The sequence below is a fragment of the Antechinus flavipes genome, chromosome X (genome assembly GCF_016432865.1).
Source record: "Antechinus flavipes isolate AdamAnt ecotype Samford, QLD, Australia chromosome X, AdamAnt_v2, whole genome shotgun sequence".
NCBI lineage: Eukaryota > Metazoa > Chordata > Mammalia > Dasyuromorphia > Dasyuridae > Antechinus > Antechinus flavipes.
This window is the reverse complement of record NC_067404.1, coordinates 85,874,915-85,896,653: the sequence shown is the minus strand read 5'-3', so window position 1 is coordinate 85,896,653 and position 21,739 is coordinate 85,874,915. Positions and strand designations below refer to the sequence as shown.

Sequence of the window (21,739 nt, the reverse complement as noted above, 5' to 3'; positions counted from 1 at the left end):
CTTCTAGCCCTTCCTCCCTTAACCCTAGGCTGGGTGGCCCTTTTCTTCCCATCATTGATCATCCCCATACAGGTGAGGCTGACTTGCCAACATCCACCAAGATTGAAAAGGAAGAAACCTGTGCACGGGTCACCTTCACACCAACACCAAGCGAACAGGCTGCCTACTCCAGCCGGGGCATCATGGGGGACTTTGTGATTCAATATGATGTGGCTATGAAGGACGTCATTGGTGATGTGCAGGTGATCTTGGCCCTCAGTCAGGAACGCACTGAAGGCATCCTCCTGCCTATACTCAGCATCCACATTGAGTCTTGAGTGATCACCCCTTGCCATGAGCACGTGATCATCCCTCACCTTGAACCTGGCTCTCACACCATACATTACCACATATGCTGGCACTGGGGCCAGGTTCTTAGTCTCCTAGTAAGGCCTTCTTAAAATGCTTGAGGGACAAGCGAAATTGTGACGCCCTTCCGGGCCTCTCAGTCTCCCTGGCCTCTTCCCACTGGTTCCCCCCATGCTGTGATTCATTTCTGCCTCCATTCAGGTCCACTGTTATGATGTGGTATCTCAAAGGCAAACCTTAAAACTGTTGTGATTTCTTCTGCTGCTCTCTGTTGACCCCTTCCCTCCTTCCTTTCCTCCACATGCATGTATGTATATCCATCTCTCTCTGTTTCTGTCTTTATCTCTGTTTTCATGTGTGTCTCTGTCTCTGTCTCTAACACTACATCTCTGGGTATGTGTGTTTCCCTTTGGTCTCTCCCCAGATCTCCGATGGCTATTTTGTTCACTATTTTGCCCCCAGAGACCTACCCCGTATGCAGAAAAACATCATCTTCGTTATCGATGTCAGTGGCTCTATGACCGGAACGAAGCTGAAGCAGGTAACAATTGTCATGGAGGACCATTGGACAAATCTCCCAGAATTCCAGTTCTGGCCTCTCGAGTGTGAGTTGGGGCGGGGGGGAGGGGGGGGAGAGAGAGAGACACAGACAAAATTCCAGTTAGAAGGCCCCTCCCAAAGTCATGGAGCCCAACCCAAGTCCAGGCAGCTCCACTCCAAGTGGGCCCTTAGTCTCTAAGGAACTGTGGAGGCTAAATCACATCTGCCTAAAAGGCAGAATCATTCAAGCATTGTTTTGCTTCTCTTTCTTTTCTGTTCAGAAGAGTAATCTTTGGAGCAAGCAGGACAGTGCCACAAAGCCCTCTTCCCTACCCCCCTTGCCAGGGAGATTAAGAGCAAGATTAAGTAGGGACCAACCTAGTTGGCCTTTGCTGAATTCAAGTCCTTAAATGCAGATGAATCACTGTTCAAGGTACTGAAAGAACTGGCTGAGCCATCGGTTCTCTCTTGGTGGAGATCGGAAGAGCTGCTGAATTGATTTTCCTAAAAGGAAAGAGAACAAAATCTTTGACCTATTGGCCAGTCGGGTTCCTGGCAAAATGGCCAGATTGCATTATTGAGGGGATATCTGGTATCTGGAAGGGGAAGCAGGGATTATTATTGAGGATCTTTATCACAGAGTCATCGGGCTAGACGGCTCATTCCTCAGTTTGCCATTTCTCATGATATAGCAATATTCTGCTCCATTCATACGCCATAATGTGTCTCACCATTCTTTCACAGGTAGACAACCTTTAGTTTCTAGTTTCTTGCTCTTACAAAAAGAGTTGCCCTAACTAGTTTTGTCCTTATGGCTCCCTTTTCTCTTTCCTTGATCTCAGTGAGGTCTACTGGTGCCAATGCTGGATCACAGCACAATAGCTCTTGGGTTCAAGTTCCAAACTGTTCTCCATAATGGCTGGACCAATTCACAGTAACGCCAGTAGGGAACAAACATGCCTATTTCCCCCCAGTCTCTCCAGCATATTCTCTCTCTCTCTCTCTCTCTCTCTCTCTCTTCTCTCTCTCTCTCTCTCTCTCTCCCCTGAGGCAGTTGGGGTTAAGTGACTTGCCCAGGGTCACACAGCTAGGAAGTGTCTGAGGCTGAATTTTCACTCAGGTCCTCCTGACTCCGGGACCAGTGCTCTGACCGCTACAAGGCCACCCAGCAAATACAGGAAGTGAAAGATGATCTTAACCAGTTTCTCCCCATGTCCCACTGTTGCAGACTAAGAAGGCTATGCATGTGATCCTGGGAGACCTGTGCCCAGAAGACTATTTCAACATCGTGACCTTCTCTGACACCGTCCACATCTGGAAGGCTGCCGGCTCCGTCCAGGCTACCCCCCCGAACATACAAAGAGCCAAAGCCCACGTTGGCAGAATGGAGGCGGGCAGATGTTCGTATATGAGGTCTCCTTCCCCACTTCAATCCCCCTCCCCAGGGATCAGCCGTGGCCCTGAAACTTTCGCGATTTAAGCTTCCTGGGCTCATTGTTCTGCTCTGTAATGGAAGGAAGTCGGTCTGGTTCCCGTGCTTTCACACTCCAAACCCCTTCCTCTCTGTAAAAAGGTGACGATGAGGGTCTGGGGCCCCATGGAAGGGTGGAGTCAGAGCAGGTGATCTCCAGGGCCCTCCCATCTCTGTGGTCCTAAGTCACCCCCCCAGCCTCCCATGATGATTTCAAAAGCCCCATCTGCTCTTTCACGACTGATATCCCACAGCTGTCTCTAGGCCCCACTTTGCCCCTCTGTGACACAAAAATAGAATAAGTTGAGAACAAGACAGGACAAGGAGCCCGTTCCTAGGATGCCCGACAGAGGGCTCCGTTCCTCGCACCATGTGCTGAGGGAAGAGGGTCAGCTTCCTGAGGCAGAGGATGAGAGATGACCGGGAGCTCGATCCCAGCCCGGCTGACTAGGGTGCCAGGAATGACAGCAACTGGAAAAGGAGAGGCTGAGAACAGATGAAGAGTTATTGTTAGTCTGTCCAGACAGATGAGACTGAATTTCATAAACTGCCTAGGAAATGAGACGGGCTGGGGGCCTGCGGATGAGGCAGAGAGGAGGTCGGCAGACCCATAACATAGATGGCGACCCTGCCAAGGGAAGGAGGTGGAACGGCAGTCCTGGAAGGCTTTCTGCAGAGGGACTATTACAACTGGGAAGGGTGGCCCACCCTGGAGGACAACAGTCACGCTGAGGGGAGGGGTAGCTTTTGAGGTGGGGGAGGGGGAGGGTTGGGAGCTGGCTGCTCACGCCAGGCCTTTGCCTTCACCAGGGACAGATGTGAATGCAGCTCTCCTGGCAGCGGCCTCCATACTGAACCAGACTGGCAGCGCAGGGCCCTCAGGAGAGGCTTGCCTGATCATCTTCCTCACAGATGGGGAACCCACAGCAGGCGTGACCTCACCCGCCCGCATCCTCGCCAATGCCCAGAGGGCCCTGGCCGGCCAGGCGGCCCTGTTCGGCCTGGCTTTGGGAGACGATGCCGACCTGCCCCTCCTCCGCCGCCTCTCGTTGGAGAACCGAGGCATGGCTCACCGCATCCGAGAAGACCAGGATGCTGCCGTGCAGCTCAAGGGCTTCTACGACCGCATCTCCTCCCCGCTGCTGTCTGACATCCGCCTCCACTACCAGGCTAGGCAAGCTGGGAGGGCTGACCCAGCAGGGAGCCACTTCCCCAACTACTTCGGGGGCTCTGAGCTGGTGGTGGTGGGCCAGCTAGGTCACGGAGAGCCTGAGCTCTGTGTGCACCTAGAGGCCCAGGGCCCACACAACCGCCTACTCACAGCATCCCGGATCGAGAAGGTTGCTGGTGGCAGGGAGCCGGCCTTTGGCTGCCCACCCCACAGGGAGATCAACCCGGGTCAAGGCTTCCTCCAGCGCCTTTGGGCCTACATGACCATCCAGGGCTTGCTGGAGGCCCGCCTCAGAGCCAACGACTCAGCCACCCGCAGACTGCTGACTGACAAGGCGCGCAATCTCTCTCTGCACTTCCATTTTGTGACGCCCCTGACCTCGCTTGTCGTGGTGCAGCCACGGGAAGAAGGAGAAGGGCAGCAGGCCCCACATCCAACCCTGACGGCCGTACTCCAGCCCACAGCCCCCGGGAAGTTCCCAAGGCCTCCTGTCCTGCCCGGCCCCACCAAGCCCCCGCTCCAAGGGGCCAGATTCACCACCGCTTCACCGGGGCCCTCGTCTGTGGCCAAAGCAGGGCACCCGAGGGCGACCAAACACAATCTGATCCCTTCTGTCCCCTGGGTGCGCCCAGCTCCCGGGGAGCCGTCGTCTGTGAAACCCACGGCGTCTCCCCTCTCCAAGATTGGCTCTCTGTCTCCTCCCAGAGCAAGCCCCAACACTCATCTGAGTTCTGTCGCCCCGGCACTCCTGACCTCTCCCCAGCCTGGTGCTCTATTGCACCCCAAACCAAGCAGCTCATCTTGGTATAATCCTGGCTCCTCTGCTCCCCTTCGATCTGGCTCCTCGACCATCCCTAAACCCAGCCCCCCAGTTCACCCAAGTCCTAACATCTTGTCAGCCCCAAATCGGACTCTGAGCTCCCCATCTCCTCCCAGATCGGTGCCGCCATCCCTCCCCAGAGCTGGCTTTCCACTTCACCTCAATCCTGATGCTTCATTATCCTCCTCTCTCCCCAAACAGGTTTCCCCAGGTCCCCCTAAACCTGGATCCCTGTTCCACCCAAATATCAAGACTACGAACTTCAGCTCTTCCAATTTCCCCAAATCGAGCACCCTACTCCCCCGCAAAGCGGGCCATCTTTCTTTCCCTAGAACTCCAGCCCCATTGCCTCCCAAATCGAATGTACCCCTCCCACACAAGCCATCCTCCCCCAGATCTAATACCCTGTCCCCCTATAAATCTAGCTCCCACTTTCCCCCAGACCTGGCTCCCCAGATCCCCCAAGTCTGACATTCAATCCCTACAAAACCACTTCCCCATCTCCCCCTAAAGCCCAAACTCTGTCCCAACAAAGCCCAAGCATCCCATCCCAGCATCCTCCCCCCAAAGGGGATCCGCCAGCCTCCCATCGGCTGAGCTCCCCATCACTCCCGAGACCTGCCGCTCCATCTTCGCAAAATGTCACAGCAAGTCCTTCTGGTCCAACAGCATGGAACCCCAGCCCCTCGCCACCCCCGTCACCCAGAGCACCGGCAGATCTCAATCTTAGTGTCCCAGGCCAGTCCGGTCCTAACTCCCAGTCTTCCCTCAGAACCAGTTCCTTACTCCCCTCAATCCCAAGCTCCCCACCCACCTATAACTCAAGCACACCCGAGATCATCCGTGTCCTCGTTCTCCCCGAGGAGCCGGGCCAACTTCTGGAAAGCCTGCCAGATTCTGGATTCTCTGAGTCCTTGAAGCCCCCAGCCATCTACGCCTTCCCCAACAGCCGCAGCCAAGGCAGCAGACGTGGTGAGTCCGGTACAGTGCCATCCCCGCGGTGGGAAGCCTTCTCCCATGTCTCTCGAGCCTGTAGGACCTTTGGGGCCGGAAAGGTCCCTCCCTCGGGCCGCTCACAATCAGTGTGTCTCTAAGCGCCTCTGTGGCTGGGCCCTGTGCCTCTCCCGAGCCTTCTCCAGGAATTGGAGTCTTCCGAGGCCTCCCTTGGGGCCCCAGCTGTCCCTCGGGGGGCTCCAAGAACTTGGACAGTGTTCCCCGGTTGCTGCTCTGTCCTGTGTGCCCTGGCTCTCAATAATTCTGTGGCTCCAGGTCTCTCTGATTATCTCTGAAGTTATGGCTCTCTAGGGTGCATACATGCACACGTGCACGTGTATGCATACATGCACACACACACACACACACACCCACACACCACACATCACGCGTAGCCACACTGCATGGCCAAACACATGCACACATGTCAGCACATACACATACATGTACATGCACATACCACATGCATGCACAGGTGCTGCACACCCACACATGTGCGGGCGTACGCACACCCATGTGCCCACACATGCATGCCACATGAGCCCAAATAAGCGCAGGCCCACAGAGACTCACACACACACATCTATACCCACACACATACATGTGCACACACACACGCCCTGTTCCACCCAAATATCAAGACTACGAACTTCAGCTCTTCCAATTTCCCCAAATCGAGCACCCTACTCCCCCACAAAGCGGGCCATCTTTCTTTCCCTAGAACTCCAGCCCCATTGCCTCCCAAATCTCGCTGGGTCTGGTATTGTCTCCCTGGGCAGCTCTGGGGACTTTTGTGGGACCAGGGCGGCCAGGTCTCGGCATTCCCAGTTTAGAAACTCTGTAACCCACGTCAGAGCCGTTTGGCTCAGCTTCGGCTCTTGGAATGGCCCTCTGTGGTTGTGGGTCTCAGGGACTTGGAAAATCTGTCTTTCAGCAAAAGTCTTGGGGCAGGGGCAGAAGCACAGGGAGAAGGAGGGTGCCACTAGGTACCTTGATGTCTCTTGTGCTAGTTACCAACGCATTCATAGATGGGATTCGTTCACAAGCTAGCCTTGCAGGGCCCAGTCTTTAGAGAGGTCTCAGACTTTCACAGAAAGCAAGATACCCTGCCACAAGACAGAATCCCAAAGGCCTAGCAGAGGGAGGGGGAGAGCATCAAAATTCTTCTGCAAGGAGACAAAGTAGGGACTCCAACATTCTCTTCCCTCTTCCTTTACATCCCCAGGGATTCAAGGCGAGCTTCCCAAGTCCCCAGTGGTTTTCACCTTCTCCTCTTCAGGTAAGGAAATTCATTCATTTGCTGTCTGTTGGAACAGGGGGCCCAGCAGATGAAAGGAACCCCCCCCCGCTTTCCCCCCCCCCGCTTCCCCCCACCTGCACCTTCCTTGATGGGCACGGGTATCTCTGTGCCTTACAGTGGATGGGGATCCACATTTCGAGATCCAGTTGCCAAACTCAGAGAGTAGAATCTGTTTCACGGTGGATGGAAGAGCAGGGGACACCCTTCAACTCATCAGTGACCCTGAAGCAGGTACGGGGCATAGAGAAGGCAGGGGAAGGCGGGAGATGCAGAGAGACAGGAGCAGAGAAAGCCTGGGCCAGCCCGTCAGCCCTTGAGGCAGGACTCCAAAGACCTAGAGACCCGGAAGAAAGAAAGACCTGAGAAGAGGCCAGCCACAGGCATTTCTAGGGCCCTTGGTGTGGGCTGGATCCTCCCAACAAACCTAGGAGGATTTAGTCTGCCCACTTCACAGAAGGCTTATAGAGATTTGCCCTGTTACATAGCTCAAAAGGGTCAGAGAGACTGTTCAAACTCAGGCTTGCTGATTGTAGGCCCAGCAGCCTAAGATAACCCTTAATTATCTGAGCAGCCCAGAGGCCTAGAAGAGTGGGGGGGGGGTAATCTGGGGGCAGCAGGGGTTGAGAAGGAGGAAGAGTGGGAAATAATATTATGAATTGAGTGGATCAATGGTGGATGGCTCGACTGGAAAGACCTGCAGATACAGGGTACCAGCACACACGTAATAAAAGATACAGGGCATCAGTACTAGTGTAATAAAAGATACAGGGCATCAGTACTCGTGTAATAAAAGACACAGGGTACCAGCACACACGTAATATAAGATACAGGGCATCAGCACTCGCATAATATAAGATACGGGATATCAGCACTCGCATAATATAAGATACAGGGCATCAGCTCTCGCGTAATATAAGATACGGGATATCAGCACTCGCATAATATAAGATATGGGATATCAGCACTCACGTAATATAAGATACGGGATATCAGCACTCGCGTAATATAAGATACGGGATATCAGCACTCGCGCAACATAAGATACGGGACATCAGCACTCGCATAATATGAAATACGGGATATCAGCACTCGCGTAATATGAGATACGGGATATCAGCACTCACATAATATAAGATACAAGGCATCAGCACTCACATAATATAAGATACAAGGCATCAACACTCGGGTAATGTAAGATACAGGCCATCAGCACTCTCATAATATAAGATACGGACTATCAGCACTCGCATAATATAAGATACAGGCTATCAGTACTCGCATAATAAAAGATACAGGGCATCAGCACTTGCATAATATAAGATACAGGGCATCAGCACTTGCATAATAAAAGATACAGGGCATCAGCACTCGCATAATATAAGATACAGGCCATCAGTACTTGCATAATAAAAGATACAGGGTATCAGTTCTCGCATAATCTAAGATACAGGACATCAGCACTCGCATCATATGAGATACGGGATATCAGCACTCGCATAATATAAGATACAAGGCATCAGCACTTGCGTAATATAAAATACGGGATATCAGCACTCGCGTAATATAAGACACAGGATATCAGCACTCGCGCAATATAAGATACAGGGTATCAGCACTCGCATAATATAAGATACAGGGCATCAGCACTCGCATAATATAAGATACGGGATATCAGCACTCGCATAATATAAGATACAGGGCATCAGCACTTGCATAATATAAGATTGGGGATATCAGCACTCGCATAATATAAGATACAAGGCATCAGCACTTGCGTAATATAAGATACGGGATATCAGCACTCGCGTAATATAAGACACAGGATATCAGCACTCGCGCAATATAAGATACAGGGTATCAGCACTCGCATAATATAAGATACAGGGCATCAGCACTCGCATAATATAAGATACAGGACATCAGCACTTGTGTAATATAAGATATAGGCCATCAGCACTCGCATAATATAAGATACGGGATATCAGCACTCGCATAATATAAGATACAGGGCATCAGCACTTGCATAATATAAGATTGGGGATATCAGCACTCGCATAATATAAGATACAGGGCATCAGCACTCGCATAATATAAGATACAGGACATCAGCACTTGCGTAATATAAGATACAGGCCATCAGTACTCGCACAATAAAAGATACAGGGTATCAGTTCTCGCATAATCTAAGATACAGGACATCAGCACTCGCATCATATGAGATACAGGATATCAGCACTCGCATAATATAAGATACAAGGCATCAGTACTTGCGTAATATAAGATATAGGCCATCAGCACTCGCATAATATAAGATACAGGACATCAGCACTTGCGTAATATAAGATACAGGGCATCAGTACTCGCACAATAAAAGATACAGGGTATCAGTTCTCGCATAATCTAAGATACAGGACATCAGCACTCGCATCATATGAGATACAGGATATCAGCACTCGCATAATATAAGATACAAGGCATCAGTACTTGCGTAATATAAGATATAGGCCATCAGCACTCGCATAATATAAGATACGGGATATCAGCACTCGCACAATATAAGATACAGAGCATCAGCACTCGCATAATATAAGATACAGGACATCAGCCTTGCATAATATAAGATACGGGATATCAGCACTCGCGTAATATAAGACACGGGATATCAGCACTCGCGTAATATAAGATACAGGCCATCAGCACTCGCATAATATAAGACACGGGATATCAGCACTCGCGTAATATAAGATACAGGGCATCAGCACTCGCATAATATAAGATACAGGGCATCAGCAATCGCGTAATAAAAGATACGGGATATCAGCACTCGCATAATATAAGATACAGGCCATCAGTACTCGCATAATAAAAGATACAGGGCATCAGCACTCGCATAATATAAGATACAAGGCATCAGCACTCGCATAATATAAGATACAGGCCATCAGCACTCGCATAATATAAGATATGGGATATCAGCACTCGCATAATATAAGATACAGGGCATCAGCACTCGCATAATATAAGATACGGGATATCAGCACTCGCACAATATAAGATACAGAGCATCAGCACTCGCATAATATAAGATACAGGACATCAGCCTTGCATAATATAAGATACGGGATATCAGCACTCGCGTAATATAAGACACGGGATATCAGCACTCGCGTAATATAAGATACAGGCCATCAGCACTCGCATAATATAAGACACGGGATATCAGCACTCGCGTAATATAAGATACAGGGCATCAGCACTCGCATAATATAAGATACAGGGCATCAGCAATCGCGTAATAAAAGATACGGGATATCAGCACTCGCATAATATAAGATACAGGCCATCAGTACTCGCATAATAAAAGATACAGGGCATCAGCACTCGCATAATATAAGATACAAGGCATCAGCACTCGCATAATATAAGATACAGGCCATCAGCAATCGCGTAATAAAAGATACGGGATATCAGCACTCGCATAATATAAGATACAGGCCATCAGTACTCGCATAATAAAAGATACAGGGCATCAGCACTCGCATAATATAAGATACAAGGCATCAGCACTCGCATAATATAAGATACGGGATATCAGCACTCGCATAATATAAGATACAGGGCATCAGCACTCGCATAATATAAGATACAGGCCATCAGTACTCGCATAATATAAGATACAGGGCATCAGCACTCGCATAATATAAGATACAGGCCATCAGTACTCGCATAATATAAGATACAGGGCATCAGCACTCGCATAATATAAGATACAGGCCATCAGCACTCGCATAATATAAGATACGGGATATCAGCACTCACGTAATATAAGATACGGGATATCAGCACTCGCGTAATATAAGATACAGGATATCAGCACTCGCGCAACATAAGATACGGGACATCAGCACTCGCATAATATGAGATACGGGATATCAGCACTCGCGTAATATGAGATACGGGATATCAGCACTCACGTAATATAAGATACAAGGCATCAGCACTCACATAATATAAGATACAAGGCATCAGCACTCGCGTAATGTAAGATACAGGCCATCAGCACTCTCATAATATAAGATACGGACTATCAGCACTCGCATAATATAAGATACAGGCTATCAGTACTCGCATAATAAAAGATACAGGGCATCAGCACTTGCATAATATAAGATACAAGGCATCAGCACTCGCATAATATAAGATACAAGGCATCAGCACTCACATAATATAAGATACAAGGCATCAGCACTCGCGTAATGTAAGATACAGGCCATCAGCACTCTCATAATATAAGATATGGACTATCAGCACTCGCATAATATAAGATACAGGCCATCAGTACTCGCATAATAAAAGATACAGGGCATCAGCACTCGTATAATATAAGATACAGGCCATCAGTATTCGCATAATATAAGATACAGGGCATCAGCACTCGCATAATATAAGATACAGGCCATCAGTACTTGCATAATAAAAGATACAGGGCATCAGCACTTGCATAATATAAGATACAGGCCATCAGCACTCGCATAATATAAGATACGGGATATTAGCACTCGCGTAATATAAGATACGGGATATCAGCACTCAGGACATCAGCACTCGCATAATATGAGATACGGGATATCAGCACTCGCGTAATATGAGATACGGGATATCAGCACTCACATAATATAAGATACAGGCCATCAGCACTCGCATAATATAAGACACGGGATATCAGCACTCGCGTAATATAAGATACAGGCCATCAGCACTCTCATAATATAAGATACGGACTATCAGCACTCGCATAATATAAGATACAGGCCATCAGTACTCGCATAATAAAAGATACAGGGCATCAGCACTTGCATAATATAAGATACAAGGCATCAGCACTCACATAATATAAGATACAGGCCATCAGCACTCGCATAATATAAGATACGGGATATCAGCACTCGCGTAATATAAGATACGGGATATCAGCACTCGAGCAACATAAGATACGGGACATCAGCACTCGCATAATATGAGATACGGGATATCAGCACTCGCGTAATATGAGATACGGGATATCAGCACTCACATAATATAAGATACAAGGCATCAGCACTCACATAATATAAGATACAAGGCATCAGCACTGGGTAATGTAAGATACAGGCCATCAGCACTCTCATAATGTAAGATACGGACTATCAGCACTCACATAATATAAGATACAAGCCATCAGCACTCACGTAATATAAGATACGGGATATCAGCACTCACGTAATATAAGATATCAGCACTTGCATAATAAAAGGTACAGGTCATCGGTATTTGTGTAATAAACGGCTCCAGCATTCCCTTAAGAAAAGACACGGGACATCAGTACTCGCATAATAAAAAATACAGGTCATCAGCACTCATGTCATAAAACGTACAGAACTCCAGCACTTGTGTAATTAGGGTTAGGGGAAGATGGAAGGACTGAGTGTGGACCGAGGAAAGCCCCCCAGTGCTTCCTCTTTTATTCCTCTTTGCTTTCCTCTTAGCCCCCCCTGGGCTATCTCTCCCTGGCAGTCATCACAGGTTGTTTATTGTGTCTATTCACTATTAAAAAAAGCTCAGTAATGGAGATGCCTAGCTACCCGCAACTACTCACACGGCAGGCTGAGAGCTAGCCTGCCAAGTCAGGGCACCAGAGCAGGAGGAATCGCAGTCCCCAAGAGCAGCCACTGAGGGCTTCTTGTTAAGGGTATGGGCAAAACTGTGAAATAAATGGGACTAAGGCAACTCCCAGCTCTGAGAGTCCAGGGCCCATTCTCCTTTCTTCTCCCTTCTTCTCTTCCAGTTTTCTTGGGGCTCCCGGTCTCTGCCAAGCAGGTGGCCTCTCAGATGGATCCTCTTGGCTCACTGTTCCCCCTGCTCAACCCTTCCTTGCCAGGGCTAGCTCTCTCTGGAGTTTGCAGTTACCTCTCTACTGCCCGAGATTGGGTGGCTTGAAGCCACCTGTGGAGGAACCCCCAATTCTCAGTGTTTCTGGGCATCTCTGCTCCTAGTCAAAGGCATCATCTCCTATTGGGTTGTAAAGGAGAGAAAAAGCCCCCCCCCATGCTTTTACAGTCCCCAAAGCTGCTTCTTGCCTTCATTGCCTGGGACTCACAAACTGCCCTGTCTCCATGACTTGGCAGGGTTAGCCAGGTCTACACTTGGCCATCAGTTGGCTGCCCCTCCAATCCAACCAGAGAATAGCTTTACACTTTTTTTTTTTTTTGCTTAGGCAGTTGGGATCAAGTGACTCGCCCAGGGTCACACAGCCAGGAAGTGTTAAGTGTCTGAGGTCAGATTTGAACTCAGGTCCTCCTGACTTCAGGGCTGGTGCTCTATCGACTGCACCATCTAGCTGCCCCTAGCTTTACACTTCTTAAAGGGATGACAAGGCTAAACAGGTATTAGGACTTTATTAGCATATTAATAGCTGGCTACCTCCATTATCTTCCCCCACTTTCTGTGTTTATATCAAGTAATTTGGTGGTAAGATGGGAGGAGAGGGGAATAGATCCCATCCCACAAAAACAGTCCCATCTCCGTCTTGAGCCACATGATCTCAGAGGTGATTTGGTCCACTGGCTTCATTTTGCAGATGAGGGAACTGAGGCACAATGAGGTGAGCCATCAGGATAGTTAGGTAGTGAATGTCAGAGTCAAGATTTACATCAAGGCTCTGGGACTCTGAGTCCAACATATCTCCTTCTGTACAACTTCATCTTTGATCAGGTACAGAAATCTGTCTCTGAGAACTCAGGTTTTAAAAAAAATGGCGAGCTGAGCCTTGTCACGATCGCAGAAACAAGGAGAGATTGTCCCTGCATTTTAGCTGTAGGACACAAAATAGCGAAATGGCAACATCGTGTAGAGGCTGGAGGGAAACAAAAAGTATATAAAGAGCTTTCTCTTCGAAATACCTTTCCTTCACTTCCAAGGGCTCTTGGGAAGGGGGAGCAATAGAGTCTGGGCTCCCAAGCTTTTCCTTGAGACCCTAAAGTTGGGAGGAGTGGGAAGGGGGAAGAAGTCAGGGTTTTCTAACATTCTGGGTAGAGAAGATCTTGCTTTACCAATACCCTCCCTGCACAGACAGAGGGAGGCACCATCGTTGCTATTCACAGAAGAAGGCCAGAACTCACAGTTCCAGAAAGTCAAAAGAACAAATTGCCATGTAAACACTGAGGACAGGGCGCAGGACTGCAGGCCTATCTGCCGAGGAATGGACTGCAGCAGTCCCTCCCCGCTGGGAAGGTGAGCAAGTGCAGGCGAGGGAGAGAATTTAAGACCCCAAAGCTCCCCGTAAGGAACACTACGGACATGTAGACAATACAATGCTGCCGGGGCTCCAGGACCTCACTAGTTTGGGAAGTCCTCCAATAACCAGATGGTCATCCAGGGTAACGCTTGTGCGTAGCCTCCCACAATTTCATAGGGGGGTAGGGAAGAAAGAGGAAGGGGAGAGACTAAATTACTGGAGGATTTCTTTGATTTCTCTTGAAATCTAAAAGGTACTACCATCATCGACTGCCAGTCCATTGGCAAAAACTATGATGGCCATAACAATACATTAAAGAAAGAAAATGACAAAATGACCATCAATCCCATGTGGCCCCTTGCCACTTGGTGCTGAGAGTGTGACCAGAAAAGGGCAGAAATGAGATAAGCCTGTGTCTTTTTAAAATGTCTACAAAATCGAATCAGACCCTACAGAAATCTATCACAAAAGTAGAAATGGCGGGGAGAAGACTCCAAAAAGCCAGAGGCAAATGACAAGAATATCAGACCAACAGAAAGAACCAGAGACGCAGGAGATGAAAGGTATATTTAGTGAGCCTTACAAAGAGAATAGACCTCCACTGAGACGGAGATAGGCCTACGATAAGCCAGAGATAGACCTGTGATGAGCTGGAGATAGGTCTACAGTGAGCTGAAGATCCATAGAGAGGCAAACTTTCACAAAAACTTCAAGAAAGAGCTGAAGAAAAACAAAAAGGGAGCAAGCCAAGAAGCAGAAGAGTGGCTTGTCTGAGGTTGGGATATAAATTGTGGGGCCAGGGTTGGGATGTGTGACAGGCATATCGCAATGGGCACTGCCAACACTTCTACACTGGGTCTGTTTCCTCGGCAATAAAATGAGGGAACTGGACTAGGTGGTCTCTGGGGTTGCTTCAACTCTAAATGCTATTTCCCCCTGCCCCTTGGGGGCACCCGCCAGCCTCCCCTATAAAGTGAGATACCTAGACACGAGGGCCTCTGAGATCTCTTAAATCACAGAGTCTGAGTGTAAATTGTGAAAGATCCCAGGACAGAAACGTGGCAAACTCCCCATAACTTGACCCACCCACGCCCGACCCAGCCAAGCCAATCATCTAGGCCTGTATCCAGCCTCAGCTCCGGCCCAACCAGCCCTCCCTGTCCTTGTCCATGGCTGGACAGGCATCATTGCTTCCTCTCTGTGACACTGGTGGGCATCTGAGGGGAATATCCGTTTCTCCCCCAACTTCAGGGCTGCAGGTCAGCGGCCACCTCTTCGGGGCACCTCCGAAGCCAGGCCACGAGCACCGGATCCGCACCTACTTTGACAGCATCGTGGTGTCCGTGGGAAGACTTGAGGCCCCTTTTGTTATCCACGTGAGCCCCCACCAGGTCGGTCTCAAGATGGAGGGCTTGACCAAAAGATTCAGCTGGGACCGGCCTCTTCTCACCTTGCAGCCTAAGCCTGGCCTGGAGCTGATTCTACAGCACAAGAGCATCCTCACCATCCGCCTCAGTTCGCACCTTGAGTTCCTCATCAGGAGGCATCGAGACAGGCACCCCACAGCCCTGCGGCGCCCCCATCTTGGTTTCTACATAGTTAATGGGCACGGCCTGAGCCGCTCTGCTCGGGGCCTCCTAGGTGAGAAGAGGTTGTCACAATTTCCTCTCCTGGAACCCAAGGCCTTCCACCATCCAGCCTCAACCCTTTCTCCCCATGTGTGCACAAAGCACACTCCTCTCCTCCCCAGGCCACCCCCCCATGTGACCCCAGTCTCCAAGACCCCTTTTTGGCTAGGAGAGCTAGAATTCCAGTTTGGCAAACCCACGAGACTGCGGATCGACCAAAGCCTTTGGCCCATCACCCCCGCGCCCTGTGGCTGGGCCCTCACCCCGATCCGGTGGAAGGGAAGGCGGAGGAGGCCCAGGACAGGGCCCGAGGGCTAACCCCAATCTCTCTCCGCCCATGTGTCCCCACAGGTCAATTCCAGCACACAGATCTCTTTGTGAAGCAAACCGTGAGCGGGGCCTGGCTAGAAGGGCCACAAGGTGCCACCGTGGCCCTGGCTCCTGCTGGCCTGGGCCAGAACTGGCTGTCAAGGAGCCTCTGCTGGAGGGTGAAGCCTCAGGATGTGGAGAAGCTGCTGGGGAGCCCCTACTGGGCCTTTGTTCTATAAGGCCGCCCTGCCCACCAGCCCCGCAGGCTGGCCCTACCGCCCGAGCTGCCCGTGGCCTGCAGACTCTCCTTCCTGCTCTTCTTCCTCTCCCCTTCCCCCTTTGCTTCTTCTGCTTTCCTGACCCTCTCTGCTTTATAGGATCCGAGATTTGGAGCTAGGACTTTAGGGACTTCAGAAGGATCTTATTGAGTGTGATAACCACAACTGTAGACCAGCAAAGTGAGTCCCAGCAGCTTAAGTGACCAAACCAGGGTCACACGGCTCGCAAGCTTCTGAGGCAGGATTCAGACTTGGGTGCTAGTGCTTTGCCCCCTGAGGAAAGGGGAAAGGCCAAAGGGAATGCTTCGCTGGGTGCCGACACACCCAGTCTGCGAACATGCGCCGCCTCCTTTGCTCCGGCCTGAGCATTCGCTCCTCCGCTCTTTCCATCTGTAATCTGAGGCTGTGCCTCAATCTCCCATCCTTTCTCCTTTGTTTCCCATTCTCCCCAAATCTCAAGGCACCTTCAGAGAGAGAGACAGAAAAGAAAGACAGAGACACAGAGACAGGAGGCAGAGACACAGAGACAGGAGACAGAGACAAACAGAAAAAGAAGAGAAAGAAGACAGGAGACACAGAGACACAGAAGACAGGAGACAGAGACAGAAGAGATACAGAGATACAGAAGACAGGAGACACGGAGACAGAGACAGACAGAAGAGAGACATAGACAGAAGAGACACAGACAGAGAGATAGAAGAGACAGAGAAGACAGCAGACACAGAGAGAGAGAAGAGAGACAGAGAGACAGGAGACACAGAGACAGAGAAAGAAGAGATAGAGACACAGGAGACAGAGAGAGACAGGAGAGAGAGGAGTGAAAGGAGGCAGCACGCTCAGGCCAGGCAAACCACCACCACCACTTGACCACCATCACCTGCTTCAGCCCAAGAGCCAGGGGCCCAGCTGGGGAGAAAACCCCGGGGAGGTGCACACTGGGGGATGCCTACAGCCACAGCTCCCGAGGCCCACAGTCCCGCCTACCAGAGTCTGTGGCTCCCAGCAGAGCCTGCCTATTCTTAACAGTGGAAAGGAGACACATGAAGGTCTGAGCACCTGCTTTGGGCCTTCACCCTAAGGACCAGGAGCCATTGACTTACATCAGACTGGCAGCTGAAACCTTCTCTCATTAGAATAGGAGCTCCTCGAGGGCGGGGATCGTGGGAGTTTTTTCTTTGGCTCCCCAGCAATTAGCATAGAGCTTGGCACTTGGGGAGCACTTAATAAACACTTCCTTCATTCGTTCATTTTCCTTCCTGAGACTACACTGAATGGAGAAAGGCCAGGATTGGGAGGCCCAACTCCTTGCTACTTAGGGATCCCGGACGAAGTCCTTGCCCCTCCAGGGTCTCCGATTCTGCTTTTGAAATTAAGAGCTCGGATTACATGCTGTCCTGTGAGCCCACTGGTTCTGAGTTCAAGGTCTCCTCCACTGGCGAATGCCAGTCGCCAACCTTTCATCAAGCTGCTTTCTCATTGGCCTCCAGGGTTACCACACACAGTAGTTTATAAAGACGCTGCAAAATCACAGAGCAACTGTGGGAGAAGGTAAATTGTGGCCACCCCCCCCCCAAAAAAAAGAAATACAATGGAACTAATCTCACTTGGATAATCCACGTTTCCTGTCTCTCTGTCTCTCCTGTCTTCTCTTTCTCTGTCTCTCTTCTGTTTCTGTCTCTCTGTCTCTGTCTCTCTTCTGTTTCTGTGTCTCTGTCTCTCCTGTCTTCTCTGTCTCAGTTTTCTGTTTCTGTCTCTCTGTCTCTGTCTCTCTTCTGTTTCTGTGTCTCTGTCTCTATCTCTCCTATCTTCTCTGTTTCTGTCTCTCTGTCTCTGTCTCTCTTCTGTTTCTGTGTCTCTGTCTCTCCTGTATTCTCTGTCTCAGTTTTCTGTTTCTGTCTCTCTGTCTCTGTGTCTCCTGTCTCTGTCTCTCCTATCTTCTCTGTTTCTGTCTCTGTCTCTGTCTCTCCTATCTTCTCTGTTTCTGTGTCTCTGTCTCTCCTGTCTTCTCTGTCTCAGTTTTCTGTTTCCGTCTCTCTGTCTCTGTCTCCTGTCTCTCTGTCTCTCCTATCTTCTCTGTCTCTGTCTCTGTGTCTCCTGTCTCTGTCTCTCCTGTCTTCTCTGTCTCAGTTTTCTGTTTCCGTCTCTCTGTCTCTGTCTCCTGTCTCTCTGTCTCTCCTATCTTCTCTGTTTCTGTGTCTCTGTCTCTGTCTCTCCTGTCTTCTCTGTCTCAGTTTTCTGTTTCTGTCTCTCTGTCTCTGTCTCCTGTCTCTCTGTCTCTCCTATCTTCTCTGTTACTGTGTCTCTGTCTCTGTGTCTCCTGTCTTCTCTGTTTCTGTCTCTCTGTCTCTGTCTCTCTTCTGTTTCTGTGTCTCTGTCTCTGTCTCTCCTGTCTTCTCTGTCTCAGTTTTCTGTTTCTGTCTCTCTGTCTCTGTCTCTCTTCTGTTTCTGTGTCTCTGTCTCTATCTCTCCTATCTTCTCTGTTTCTGTCTCTCTGTCTTTGTCTCTCTTCTGTTTCTGTGTCTCTGTCTCTCCTGTATTCTCTGTCTCAGTTTTCTGTTTCTGTCTCTGTCTCTGTGTCTCCTGTCTCTCTGTCTCTCCTATCTTCTCTGTTTCTGTGTCTCTGTCTCTGTCTCTCCTATCTTCTCTGTCTCTGTCTCTCTTCTGTTTCTGTGTCTCTGTCTCTCCTGTCTTCTCTGTCTCAGTTTTCTGTTTCTGTCTCTCTGTCTCTCCTATCTTCTCTGTTTCTGTCTCTGTCTCTGTCTCTCCTATCTTCTCTGTTTCTGTGTCTCTGTCTCTCCTGTCTTCTCTGTCTCAGTTTTCTGTTTCCGTCTCTCTGTCTCTGTCTCCTGTCTCTCTGTCTCTCCTATCTTCTCTGTTACTGTGTCTCTGTCTCTGTGTCTCCTGTCTTCTCTGTTTCTGTCTCTCTGTCTCTGTCTCTCTTCTGTTTCTGTGTCTCTGTCTCTGTCTCTCCTGTCTTCTCTGTCTCAGTTTTCTGTTTCCGTCTCTCTGTCTCTGTCTCCTGTCTCTCTGTCTCTCCTATCTTCTCTGTTACTGTGTCTCTGTCTCTGTGTCTCCTGTCTTCTCTGTCTCTGTCTCTCTTCTGTTTCTGTGTCTCCATCTCTGTCTCTCCTGTCTTCTCTGTCTCAGTTTTCTGTTTCTGTCTCTCTGTCTCTGTCTCTCTTCTGTTTCTGTGTCTCTGTCTCTATCTCTCCTATCTTCTCTGTTTCTGTCTCTCTGTCTCTGTCTCTCTTCTGTTTCTGTGTCTCTGTCTCTCCTGTATTCTCTGTCTCAGTTTTCTGTTTCTGTCTCTCTGTCTCTGTGTCTCCTGTCTCTCTGTCTCTCCTATCTTCTCTGTTTCTGTCTCTGTCTCTGTCTCTCCTATCTTCTCTGTTTCTGTGTCTCTGTCTCTCCTGTCTTCTCTGTCTCAGTTTTCTGTTTCCGTCTCTCTGTCTCTGTCTCCTGTCTCTCTGTCTCTCCTATCTTCTCTGTTTCTGTGTCTCTGTCTCTGTCTCTCCTGTCTTCTCTGTCTCAGTTTTCTGTTTCCGTCTCTCTGTCTCTGTCTCCTGTCTCTCTGTCTCTCCTATCTTCTCTGTTTCTGTGTCTCTGTCTCTGTCTCTCCTGTCTTCTCTGTCTCAGTTTTCTGTTTCCGTCTCTCTGTCTCTGTCTCCTGTCTCTCTGTCTCTCCTATCTTCTCTGTTACTGTGTCTCTGTCTCTGTGTCTCCTGTCTTCTCTGTTTCTGTCTCTCTGTCTCTGTCTCTCTTCTGTTTCTGTGTCTCTGTCTCTGTCTCTCCTGTCTTCTCTGTCTCAGTTTTCTGTTTCTGTCTCTCTGTCTCTGTCTCTCTTCTGTTTCTGTGTCTCTGTCTCTATCTCTCCTATCTTCTCTGTTTCTGTCTCTCTGTCTTTGTCTCTCTTCTGTTTCTGTGTCTGTCTCTCCTGTCTTCTCTGTCTCAGTTTTCTGTTTCTGTCTCTGTCTCTGTGTCTCCTGTCTCTCTGTCTCTCCTATCTTCTCTGTTTCTGTGTCTCTGTCTCTGTCTCTCCTATCTTCTCTGTTTCTGTCTCTCTGTCTCTGTCTCTCTTCTGTTTCTGTGTCTCTGTCTCTCCTGTCTTCTCTGTCTCAGTTTTCTGTTTCTGTCTCTCTGTCTCTCCTATCTTCTCTGTTTCTGTCTCTGTCTCTGTCTCTCCTATCTTCTCTGTTTCTGTCTCTGTCTCTGTCTCTCCTATCTTCTCTGTTTCTGTGTCTCTGTCTCTGTCTCGCCTATCTTCTCTGTTTCTGTCTCTCTGTCTCTGTCTCTCTTCTGTTTCTGTGTCTCTGTCTCTCCTGTATTCTCTGTCTCAGTTTTCTGTTTCTGTCTCTCTGTCTCTGTCTCTCTTCTGTTTCTGTGTCTCTGTCTCTCCTGTATTCTCTGTCTCAGTTTTCTGTTTCTGTCTCTCTGTCTCTGTGTCTCCTGTCTCTCTGTCTCTCCTATCTTCTCTGTTTCTCTCTCTGTCTCTGTCTCTCCTATCTTCTCTGTTTCTGTGTCTCTGTCTCTCCTGTCTTCTCTGTCTCAGTTTTCTGTTTCCGTCTCTCTGTCTCTGTCTCCTGTCTCTCTGTCTCTCCTATCTTCTCTGTTTCTGTGTCTCTGTCTCTGTCTCTCCTGTCTTCTCTGTCTCAGTTTTCTGTTTCCGTCTCTCTGTCTCTGTCTCCTGTCTCTCTGTCTCTCCTATCTTCTCTGTTACTGTGTCTCTGTCTCTGTGTCTCCTGTCTTCTCTGTTTCTGTCTCTCTGTCTCTGTCTCTCTTCTGTTTCTGTGTCTCTGTCTCTGTCTCTCCTGTCTTCTCTGTCTCAGTTTTCTGTTTCCGTCTCTCTGTCTCTGTCTCCTGTCTCTCTGTCTCTCCTATCTTCTCTGTTACTGTGTCTCTGTCTCTGTGTGTCCTGTCTTCTCTGTCTCTGTCTCTCTTCTGTTTCTGTGTCTCCGTCTCTGTCTCTCCTGTCTTCTCTGTCTCAGTTTTCTGTTTCTGTCTCTCTGTCTCTGTCTCTCTTCTGTTTCTGTGTCTCTGTCTCTATCTCTCCTATCTTCTCTGTTTCTGTCTCTCTGTCTCTGTCTCTCTTCTGTTTCTGTGTCTCTGTCTCTCCTGTATTCTCTGTCTCAGTTTTCTGTTTCTGTCTCTCTGTCTCTGTGTCTCCTGTCTCTCTGTCTCTCCTATCTTCTCTGTTTCTGTCTCTGTCTCTGTCTCTCCTATCTTCTCTGTTTCTGTGTCTCTGTCTCTCCTGTATTCTCTGTCTCAGTTTTCTGTTTCCGTCTCTCTGTCTCTGTCTCCTGTCTCTCTGTCTCTCCTATCTTCTCTGTTACTGTGTCTCTGTCTCTGTGTCTCCTGTCTTCTCTGTTTCTATCTCTCTCTCTCTGTCTCTCCTTCTCAGAGTTGCTTCCTATCCAGTGGGTGAGCTCCCTCACTCTGTATTGTCTGATACATGGTTTCCTACATATACTTACTCTGATTTCCGACTGACTTGGATGAATGGGTTCATTGTAATTGATATTTGGTGAAAGGGAGTGAAACCCTGGATATAAAGCCTGAGGGGAACCTTCCTTCTTAATGAACAGCAATCAAAAGTTTAGCTTGGATCTGA

General features: G+C 49.2%; 1 protein-coding gene across 1 annotated transcript in view; it reads left to right on the top strand.

Annotated features, from left to right (window-relative positions):
• ITIH6 (inter-alpha-trypsin inhibitor heavy chain family member 6) overlaps nucleotides 1–16,092 on the top strand; it is a 28,235-nt gene extending 12,143 nt beyond the window's left edge. The window contains exons 5-13 of the mRNA XM_051969196.1: nucleotides 73–242; nucleotides 773–889; nucleotides 2,117–2,288; nucleotides 3,170–4,815; nucleotides 5,112–5,322; nucleotides 6,569–6,622; nucleotides 6,761–6,874; nucleotides 15,168–15,794; nucleotides 15,896–16,092. Coding sequence (XP_051825156.1) covers nucleotides 73–242; nucleotides 773–889; nucleotides 2,117–2,288; nucleotides 3,170–4,815; nucleotides 5,112–5,322; nucleotides 6,569–6,622; nucleotides 6,761–6,874; nucleotides 15,168–15,794; nucleotides 15,896–16,092 — 3,308 coding nt within the window. The remainder of the gene's footprint in view (nucleotides 1–72; nucleotides 243–772; nucleotides 890–2,116; nucleotides 2,289–3,169; nucleotides 4,816–5,111; nucleotides 5,323–6,568; nucleotides 6,623–6,760; nucleotides 6,875–15,167; nucleotides 15,795–15,895) is intronic.
• The last annotated feature ends 5,647 nt before the right edge of the window (nucleotides 16,093–21,739 follow it).